The following is an 11,095-nucleotide window of genomic DNA, read 5'->3' as shown; positions in this document are numbered from 1 at the left end:
AATAAGGAACTTGTTTTTCCATCTGGGGGGCATCAAATGGGTACTTGAATGTTTGAGAGACCTAACCAAATTGATTGTTTGTAAACATCTTGTCCCATTTAATTGTTGAACCTATGTTGAAGGAACTTTTATAGACTATGGCATAAACTAAAAAACATTCAAAAAAATTCATTTCAGATCTGATTTTATGATGTTAGATGATGTAATGAATTTTAGACTTCATTGGAAAACGTTAGGTAGCGAAACCAAGATATGGGAAAAAACGTTCATCACGATCCATATGACTTTACCTCCTAGGATGACTAACGAGGTATCCATGAAATAAGAGATTCCCCACATGTCCCCTTGGTCGCTAATAAGATTCTACTTGCACAAGATCACGCTCGGCTATTCCTAAGAAGAACTTATAAGTTCCAAGCTTGACCCAAGACATTATGCATAAAAACTAGGATCACCAAGAATCCAAGAAAACCCGTAAGTATTAGCAAATATCATGCTTAACAAGTTGCTAAGATTTATACCTGGAGTAACCATTATCTCCCATCATGAAGTGTACCACGAGGCCCTCATTCCTCTTTAGGTGGGATACAACTAAGTGGAGAATACAACTAAGTGGGAGCAAGCCATGGATGATGGGATGTCTAGGCTTCAGAAATGCATTGCTCTTTTATCTGCTGAGGCTGAGTACGTGGCATTAGTTGAAGCTGAAAATGAGATGATATGAGTGACAGACTATCTAGAAGAATTAGGCAAGAAGCAACGCGAGAAGATTCTTTAGGTCGATAGTTAGAGTGTCATGCAGTTGGCGAGGAACTCGGTCTATCATTCAAAACACAGAAGGCGATACCATTTCACTTGGAGGTTAGTTGAAGATGGTGATGTGTTTGGAGAAGATAGAGGGTGCAAGGAATCTCGCAAACATTTTGTGTTGATGTTGGAACATTGAGCGTGTGCAAAGGCTTAATTGGTATGGTAGAGATTGAGAATGAAATTCTTGGTTGACTGGATTTGTCTCCAAATGTGAGATTGTTGGAGTTGACTGGGCGTATCTACTTGGAGATTGTTGCAGTTGACTGGATGGATCACTCTATAAATGGGAGATTGTTGGGATATGTACCAGATATATTGGAAGATATATATGGTAGAGATTTAGTAGTGATTTAATAGAGATATATTTGTTACATTACATTTTAAATCTTTGGAAGCTATATTTAATAAATTGAAACCATATATATACCGAGTGCTCTCAAAATGTACTTTTCTCAGTTCTCTGTATTATCCATTGTTGTACATACCTGAAGTCATCAATAATAAAACATTTAGTCAATATTTCTCAAAATGTACTTCTCTTAGTTCTCTGTATTCTCTATTGGTGTACATACCTGAAGTCATCAATAATAAAACCTCTAGTCAATATTTCTACTTGTATTTTCTCTCTCTTGTTCTTTGTGTTCATCTTGATCAAATGTGTGCGTTGTTGAGCGATCCTAACAATTGGTATCAGAACTAACAACTAGTATTGATCTTAACAACTGGTATCGATCCTAACAAATGGTATCGATCCTAACAACTGATATTGATCCTAACACTCCCAGCATAGGGTGGTCAATAACATGGGACGTGAGTGGTTGTCTACAGCATACTATTTAAAAAAGGGTTTTCCCTGTCGATGAGCTTTGTTGGCAATTGAAGCTAACTGAGCAACATCGAGCATCTGTACCCAATTCTTCTGTCGCGCATCGATAAAATGATGTAAGAACTAGGGGTGTACACCCAACCCAAAAATCCGAGAACCCAACCCGAAATATAAGGGTTGGGTTGGGTTGTGTTGGATTTCAGGTTTGGGTTGGGTCCATTTTTTTAACCCGATCTGATTTGGGTTGGGTTCGGGTACCAAAAGAAAATGATTGGGTTAACCCGACCCAACCCGAAAATATTAAAATAGAAAGAAATTAAAGCCCAAAGGCCTAAAGTCAAAACCCAATTTACAATCTTGTCTAGTCTCTAACCGAAGCTCAAGCACAATCCCAACCTGTAAGTCATGCTCGGCTGAGGCAATCGCACAATTATTTTTTCTACACAATAGTCAAGTTGTGGGGCATTCCCACCAACATTGTCAACGATCGCGATCTGAGATTCATAGGGACCTTCTGGACTGAATTGTTCAAGCTATTGGGGTCGAGACTAAACGTCTCTTCGAGTTATCATCCCCAAACTGACGGACAAACCGAAAGGTTCAACAGTATGCATGAGGAGTTCTTACTAGGGGTGTACATAGTCCGGGTTGGGTTGAGTTGAAGGATTTTTTTGAACCAACCCAAAAGTTCGGGTTAAAAATATGCCATGAATCAATCCCAAAAGTTATCACATCTAATTAAATTATCTACATTCACAATATATAATCATTCAACAAAATGCCTAAAAATTTATAACTATCAAACCCTCTATTGCATTCTTAATTCCTACAAAAGAAAAATAGCATCTTGAAAGTTAGTACCGTTTTAAGATTGTTTGGATAAAGCATAATATAACTTCAAATATTTTACTTACATTGAAAAATAATTATTCTTGCATGACATTGGTGGAGCTTAAAGGTCTTAAATCATCTCAAAAATAAAATATAAATTGTGATATAACAATATAGAATACATCTTGACAAATAGACAACAAATAGATTTGGAGTTACCTGTCTCAATCTTAGAACAAATCTCCAAATCTTCAAGTTGTTGAGGAATATCTAACAATACTGATTTTCTACGGATCCAATTTTGTGTACATATCAGAGCTTCCACTGTTTTAGGTGTCAAAGAACTCCTAAAAGAATCAAGAATCCTCCCACCCGTACTAAATGTTGATTTAGAAGATACAGTCAACACTGGAACGACCAAAACATCTTGGGCAATTTTCGATAAAACTCTATATTTAAACTCATTTGCTTTCCATCATGTCAAAACATCAAAATTATCATAAAATTCTTCACTAGGGTCAGATAAATATCGATCCACATCATTCTTTAACTCGAGTGAATTTTGCTGTTCTCTTCTTCGTTTGTATCTTGATAATACTAATATTGAACCACTCGAATTCTCTTCATCAATTGTGTCCATCTCCATACTCATGGACTTAGAAGTGAGTCTTGATTCAGATTGATGATGATCTCATAAAACTTGTAGTAATCATACAAACGAATTAAATAATTCTTTATGTCATCCACCGTCACTTTAGCCATAGCATCTTCATAAATATTCGAAAAGCAAAATGATACGTAATCCAATTTGTAACGAGGATCGAGTACCACTGCTATGAATATCAACTTATTAATTCTTTCCACTCAGCCTCAATATTTGTCATACTTAAATATTTGAACTCATGTTACTTAAAACAAAGTTCACATTTGTACTCCACACGGAATTAAAAGTTCTGAAATCATGAAAATAAGAATTAGAAGTCACATATAAAGAACCACTTATCTTCGTAGTGACATCATAGAAAACCTTCAAAAACTTTACAAACACTACAACGTTTTTCCAATCATCAATGGTTGGTGGCCCTATTCTTTTGTTTCCATGATCCCCTCTTTGAAGCAATGAACATAATCTAATTCTTCTTCCTCTAATACTTTGAAAGCTTTTTCAAATTTCAAGGCATGATCAACCATCAAATAAGTAGAATTCCATCGAGTCGCCACATCCAAACAAACGAGTGCTTTACATTTAATTTTTTCTTGTTCAACACGATCTTTAAATTTTGTCAATTTCTTGGGGGATGACCTAACATACCTCATGGCATTGCGAACACTAAAAATGGAGTCATGCATTTCTTTAAGCCTTTCATTCACAATCAAATTAATTATGTGAGCACAACACCTCATGTGTAATATTTCTCCATCTAAGATAAGTGAATTCCAACTTCTAAGCCTTCTCATAATATATGAAATAACTATATAATTGGAACTTGCATTATCAACTGTGATAGGGAAAATCTTTTCAATTCTCCATTTCAATAAACAACTCTCAATAATCTTGTCAATAGTCTCTCCATAAAATGTGCGGTGATTACCATGTAATTAATGTTTTGCAACGAAGTCCATGTGTCAGTGGTAAGACAAACCCTCCTGGAATGACGGACTAAAAAATCTTTCAACTTCTTTCTTTTCTAGATAGAGCTGAAATATGTCTCTAGCAATGGTTACTCTTGACGGAGGGTCAAACCTAGGACATGCAATACTACAAAACAATTTGAAACCCTCATTCTCTACAAATTTAAATATAATTCATCCATAATTATCATCTTGGCACATGCTGCTCTACGTCTTGTTTGACTAAATAATGTAGTAACAATATTACTACCACCCTTTCCATTTATTGAAAGTTGAAAACTTAGAGTGGTTTATCCTTTGTCCTCTAAAACCTGAGATTTTCCTTATTTAGATTTACACGTTTTCATTAGTTGATTGAATACATTCGTTTGACCATTTGACAAACACGTCGAATGAAGTACCGAAGTTTTAGATGACAATTTTGTAGGAAGTGGCACTGATTTAGTTGGCCACCTCCACAGCCATTTAGAATAAGTTAGATATTTAAATAGGTAAATCTGTTCCGGAGAAATCAGCATCTCATTCGAAGCAAATGTCTTCAGCAATTCTCTCTCTCTGTTATTTTTCGCATCTTTATTTTCTTGAAGTCATCGGTGGTATATCATTTCAAAGGAGCCAATCTTATCAACAGTCAAGTTGAATAGCTCAAGTGGTTAGAGCGCCGACCTAACAACGTATAGGTCTTAGGTTTGAGTAGAAGAAGATGCAAATCGCGAAAATACACACATCATGTGGGATCCATCTCGAGTAGGCTCGCTCAATCGGCTGGAGCAAACTTAGGAACAAGGAGACGATCGAAAAAGGCCCGCTCAATCCGAGGAGGACGAGCCGCAGTTCTTTTCATGGTGACTACTACACATTAGTCCTACCTCTCCAAGAGCAGGCTACAAGAATTAAGCATCTTTATTTTCTTCCAACAACTTCCAGTCAAACGATTTCTCTCACCGAAATAAAAGGATTTAACCCAATATGGTGACTATTATGATTCAAACATTTAACCCAATATGAACAATAATCATAGAATACATCAAAGTTAAAATATACAATCAGTCTTTGCAAAGGGATAAAAAAAAGAGAAAAATTTTACTCATTATAGCATTCCAGGAGACTAAAGAGAGAAAGATGAGAAAAAAAACAAGACAAAAAATGCGAGAGAATGCTATTGAGATCAAATTCCTTATGAGAGACTAAGTATCGAGAGAGCTTTGTATTTTGTGGAAAGGCGGACAGTAGAGAGGTAGGGAGAGGAATGGATTTAGTGGAGAGGTGAGAGCAGAATGAATTGCAGAGAGAGAGAGGTAGGGAGAGGAATGGATTCAGTGGAGAGGCTAGAGCAGAGAGGTAGGAAGATATGTAGAAATTTAAAATAACTTGATTTAAAATAACGGTCATTTCCCAAAAGAGCAGAGGGAGGGTTCCTATGGCCAAGGATGTAGAAGCATAGGGGAGAGAGAAATTTATTTCACTAATTAAGTAATTATTCGGTTCTGAAGTGTCAGGTTTGGGCTTGAGCTTGGGTTAGAGACTAGACAAGATTGTAAATTGGGTTTTGACTTTAGGCCTTTGAGCTTTAATTTCTTTCTTTTTTAATATTTTCGGGTTGGGTCGGGTTAACCCAATCATTTTCTTTTGGTACCCGAACCCAACCCAAATCAGATCGGGTTAAAAAAATGGACCCAACCCAAACCTGAAATCCAACACAACCCAACCCAACCCTTATATTTCGGGTTGGGTTCTCGGATTTTCGGGTTGGGTGTACACCCCTAGTTCTTACATCATTTTATCGATGCGCGACAGAAGAATTGGGTACAGATGCTCGATGTTGCTCAGTTAGCTTCAATTGCCAACAAAGCTCATCGACAGGGAAAACCCTTTTTTAAATAGTATGCTGTAGACAACCACTCACGTCCCATGTTATTGACCACCCTATGCTGGGAGTGTTAGGATCAATATCAGTTGTTAGGATCGATACCATTTGTTAGGATCGATACCAGTTGTTAAGATCAATACTAGTTGTTAGTTCTGATACCAATTGTTAGGATCGCTCAACAACGCACACATTTGATCAAGATGAACACAAAGAACAACAGAGAGAAAATACAAGTAGAAATATTGACTAAAGGTTTTATTATTGATGACTTCAGGTATGTACACCAATAGAGAATACCGAGAACTAAGAGAAGTACATTTTGAGAAATATTGACTAAAGGTTTTATTATTGATGACTTCAGGTATGTACAACAATGGATAATACAGAGAACTGAGAAAAGTACATTTTGAGAGCACTCGGTATATATATGGTTTCAATTTATTAAATATAGCTTCCAAAGATTTAAAATATAATGTAACAAATATATCTATATTAAATCTCTACTAAATCTCTACAATATATATCTCTATCATATGTTTAGGAAATATCTTCCAATTATATTTGGTACATATCCCAACCATCTCCCATTTATAGAGTGATCCATCCAGTCAACTGCAACAATCTCCAAGTAGATACAGCCCAGTCAACTCCAACAAACTCACATTTGGAGACAAATCCAGTCAACCAAGAATTTCATTCTCAATCTCTACCATACCAATTAAGCCTTTGCACACGCTCAATGTTCCAACATCAACACAAAATGTTTGTGGGATTCCTTGCACCCTCTATCTTCTCCAAACACATCACCATCTTCAACTAACCTCCAAGTGAAATGGTATCGCCTTCTGTGTTTTGAATGATAGACCGAGTTCCTCGCCAACTGCATGACACTCTAACTATCGACCTAAAGAATCTTCTCGCGTTGCTTCTTGCCTAATTCTTCTAGATAGTCTGTCATTCATATCATCTCATTTTCAGCTTCACCTAATGCCACGTACTCAGCCTCAGCAGATAAAAGAGCAATGCATTTCTGAAGCCTAGACATCCCATCATCCATGGCTTGCTCCCACTTAGTTGTATTCTCCACTTAGTTGTATCCCACCTAAAGAGGAATGAGGGCCTCGTGGTACACTTCATGATGGGAGATAATGGTTACTCCAGGTATAAATCTTAGCAACTTGTTAAGCATGATATTTGCTAATACTTACGGGTTTTCTTGGATTCTTGGTGATCCTAGTTTTTATGCATAATGTCTTGGGTCAAGCTTGGAACTTATAAGTTCTTCTTAGGAATAGCCGAGCGTGATCTTGTGCAAGTAGAATCTTATTAGCGACCAAGGGGACATGTGGGGAATCTCTTATTTCATGGATACCTCGTTAGTCATCCTAGGAGGTAAAGTCATATGGATCGTGATGAACGTTTTTTCCCATATCTTGGTTTCGCTACCTAACGTTTTCCAATGAAGTCTAAAATTCATTACATCATCTAACATCATAAAATCAGATCTGAAATGAATTTTTTTGAATGTTTTTTAGTTTATGCCATAGTCTATAAAAGTTCCTTCAACATAGGTTCAACAATTAAATGGGACAAGATGTTTACAAACAATCAATTTGGTTAGGTCTCTCAAACATTCAAGTACCCATTTGATGCCCCCCAGATGGAAAAACAAGTTCCTTATTTCATTCGACCAGCCCTCTTCTCCGATAACTCTGTTTCGATGAAACCCACCTTCTCATATGAACCAGAGATCTTTGTAAATAAGGTAAAACATGAGGCTTATATCTTGGCACAGTGCCAGTCTTGAAGAACCAATAGAGTTATATGTATACATCACTTCTTGAAAATGGTAACTTCTTTGTGAACATGTACGCTTTCAACTTCAGGCTGCCGCACATCGTGAGGGTAAAGTTCCACTTCCTCCTTCAAAGAATCCATATCTTCCCTAAACTTCTTGTATATATCCTGTCTATAAAACTCCCTCGTTCTCTTCACCAAAATCAATGATATTGCAGCTCCCAACAGCGACATCTCAGTCAAAAACGTGAAAGAGTTTCTGTAACATTGTTCCCCATGGCATATATACTCTGGTGAATCACTCCATGTCTTCACTTCCTCGTCGTACAGCTTTCCAGCCACTAACACCTTCAGAACATAAGTCCCAATTGGACAAGCCAGTTGCGCAACATTATAAAACATGGCGTAATGTTCAAGACCAAAAAACTCTGAAATCATGGTGATATCCAATAGAACTTGAGACCCAAAAGCAAACCCAATTAAGATTGATGCAATGTAGAGCGAATTATGAAAGGGGAAGGCCACCAACAAGAAACCAATGCACGACACCAAAAGGGTTAGAGTCAGCATCAACGGGCGGGGAAATTTGTATTTCTCGAGCAGGATTTCTGAAACAAACCCAGAGAAGATTCTTCCAAGGAAGTTAAAAATGCTGATGATGGAGACCATTGCATTGACGGATTCAGTGGAGTATCCTTGGGATTCTCCGATTTGGCCGAGGTTGTCCATGGCTGTAAGGCTTGAGCCGGTACCAATTGACATTGCAAGGCATATGAGGAGCATGTCAATGCTGAAAATTCCTTGAAGAATTGTGTAATCATCTCCTCTTTCGGGTTTGTTGAAAATGTTTGAATAATAGGAGTTTCCATGATTTTGGTTATGCGAAATTGCATGGATGGGTATTTGAGGTTTTGATCGGGATTTTTCAAATTTGGTCATGTTGTTAAGATTCAGCTGAACCATTTCTTCTCTAATGGCTATGAACAATGGGAGAATAAGCAAACCAATGATTGCAACCACCACAAAAGTGTAGGCTAATTGATCGAATTGAACCATTTGCTCAGCGATGGTTAACACTGTGAGAAACAGAGCTAAAACGAGGGTGATGCATAGAATCTGAATGAAAACTCTGAACTCATGTGGGTGTTTCACAATTTTGACTTCCCTGATTGAGAAGGCAAAAAGCAGAGTAATCAAGGATGGGCACCACGCAATGAACAGAATCAGAGACTTGGTATCATGACCATAAATGGCGAGGTATACTTGTGTCAGTACAGCCGCTCCTAAGCCCAAGAAGCCCTTCAGAAGCCCCAATATCACCCCTCTTCTTTCAGGGAAGTTCCTCACGCATATGACTAGCACCACTGTTGAAACGAAGCAAGAATTATGAGCTAATTAGGAGACATTATTTTGAAACTCAATTCAATTCTCACCTGTATTGGCTAAAATCTGAGAGTTTCCGGCCATTGCTATGTAAACGCCGAAGTACTCAACGGTTGGGTGCACAACTTGTCCGACCACGGCTTGCCATATCTTGAAGTAGCCGACGAAGTTGAGGGCGGAGCAGATGAGGAGAAGGACCCAAGAGGGCGCAATGCAAACAAGGAGGGCAGAGACAATGTCGATGTTGGATCCAATGTCTTTGTAGAAGCTAATCTTGTTGAGCGTTGTTTGGTCACATTGGAGCGTTTCTTTAATGTGTTCGGAAAAGTAAGAATAAAAGTAAAATGCACCGGCGCTTGTCATTACAAGGAAGGAAGCAAAGAGAGAGAACCATCGGCCCACCACCACTTGGCGAGCGAAGTTGGAGAATTGTGCACTCTCCATTCTGGCATGGCAGATGGGTATTGTTGATGATACAACCATTTGTTTGATTTGGTAGAATTAAGAAGAAGAGAAAGAAGCGAAGGGAGTGTTAGCATGGGATTTGTACAATCATTTGGTTTCTGCTCTTTCATGTTTATATACATGGAACAATGGGTAATAAATTTAACAATACTTAGTTGGACAGCTAAACTCATTGTGATGGTCCTTGGGGACATCTCTCATGGCTAATTTTAGTACACAAAAAGATAGGGACCAGATAGTTGCCCAAAAAAAAGGCAACTCTCTCACTAGGCCAGGCACTCATAATCTGGTCGTCCTTAATTAGGGTTCCAACTATATCTATTACAAGATTCAACCAGTATTCATTCTTCATCTACAAAATTGGATTGCCTCGGTTCAACTATCATTTCATGTGTTACAAGCTTATTCGATCGAGGAAGGACCATTTGGAGCTTAATATTTGCCTGGATGAAGTTGGGAGCATTATTCCATGAGTGGTTAGAAAACTTTATTTACTATTTTTAATTTCATAAAGGGGTCAAATTGACTTCCTTCTTTGTGCGTGCCATACTATAAATACCCACAAATTATTAGGTAAAAATCAGATTAGGAATGAAATTGATCTCTCAAGGTGAGACTTTTCCCTTAGAAATCCGAGCATCAACTTCATCGTTTCTAAGTTTCAAGCAATTCTTATGGTAGATTGCATCCGAGCCATTCAATCAAGCCTTGATCAAGTTCGATTGTGGAGTTACTCAATTTAGAACAAGGTTCCAAATCTTACTCCTAGATCGTAAGTAAGAGGTAATCTAATTCTAGCTTGTCTCTTGGTTGATCCGATTTTGTAGAAAGAGTTGTCAATTTCTTTGATTCGAGAATTCTTCAATAAAAATTAGGATTGTTGGGTTAAGGATGAGGGTTGACCTATCCGCAAAAGTACAACAAGAACATGCAGCTGAATAAGGTGTGCACTAACATATGCTATGGTCACACTAACATTAGAAACTTTGCGGTCTCTGGTTCAAACCATCTTAAGGGTGTGGTTTTGGTTTATTTTACTCCATTTGATCTTTGTTTCTCCACTTTTTTTATCTGATTTTAACATCATTCCTAGTTTTTTTAAGACCAATGGAAGGAACGTTGATTGAAATGAGAGGCAAATTTCACTAAGAAGAATGATCGAGCATCAACAAGTCCTTGTAGCCATTTGAGTTCAATCCATTTAAGTATTTACTTATTTTGTAGGTTCGACGCAATAAGTTACTTTTAGGAGTTAATGGACAGTGAATAGCTAAGTAGAACCTCCACTCTAGTTTAAAACATGTTTGAGTAATAATATATGTCCATAAGTTCAATAATTATTATTTCTTGGCTTCTGAGTTGAGTGAATAATGAATCTAATAGGGTTTAATTACTTATTGTTCTAACATGTGAATAACTCTACCGTCTTGGTAAAGGAACCAAATTGAGTTCATATGATTTTTTTTTTTTTTTTTTTTTTT

At 37.4% G+C, this 11,095-nt stretch overlaps 1 protein-coding gene across 1 annotated transcript; it reads right to left on the bottom strand.

Moving 5' to 3' along the window:
• Positions 1-7,649: 7,649 nt before the first annotated feature.
• Positions 7,650-9,593, bottom strand: LOC111469393. Its single transcript, XM_023114625.1, has 2 exons — positions 9,200-9,593; positions 7,650-9,130 (listed from the first exon to the last, which is right to left on the bottom strand). The coding sequence occupies exons 1-2, from the start codon at positions 9,591-9,593 to the stop codon at positions 7,803-7,805; spliced, it is 1,722 nt and encodes a 573-aa protein (XP_022970393.1). The 3' UTR covers positions 7,650-7,802.
• Positions 9,594-11,095: the final 1,502 nt, after the last annotated feature.

The sequence above is a fragment of the Cucurbita maxima genome, unplaced genomic scaffold (genome assembly GCF_002738345.1).
Source record: "Cucurbita maxima cultivar Rimu unplaced genomic scaffold, Cmax_1.0 Cma_Scf00040, whole genome shotgun sequence".
NCBI classification, from domain to species: domain Eukaryota; kingdom Viridiplantae; phylum Streptophyta; class Magnoliopsida; order Cucurbitales; family Cucurbitaceae; genus Cucurbita; species Cucurbita maxima.
Note: the sequence above shows the minus strand (reverse complement) of the source record. Positions and strands in the feature narration are given on the sequence as shown.

What these genes read in the sequence shown, in the direction of transcription:
- LOC111469393 (XM_023114625.1), bottom strand. Translation starts at nt 9,593, where the DNA reads ATGGAGAGTGCACAATTCTCCAACTTCGCTCGCCAAGTGGTGGTGGGC. An exon ending in TCAGATTTTAGCCAATACAG is followed by an intron (nt 9,131 to 9,199) that starts GTGAGAATTGAA and finishes TCGTTTCAACAG; the next exon opens with TGGTGCTAGTCATATGCGTG.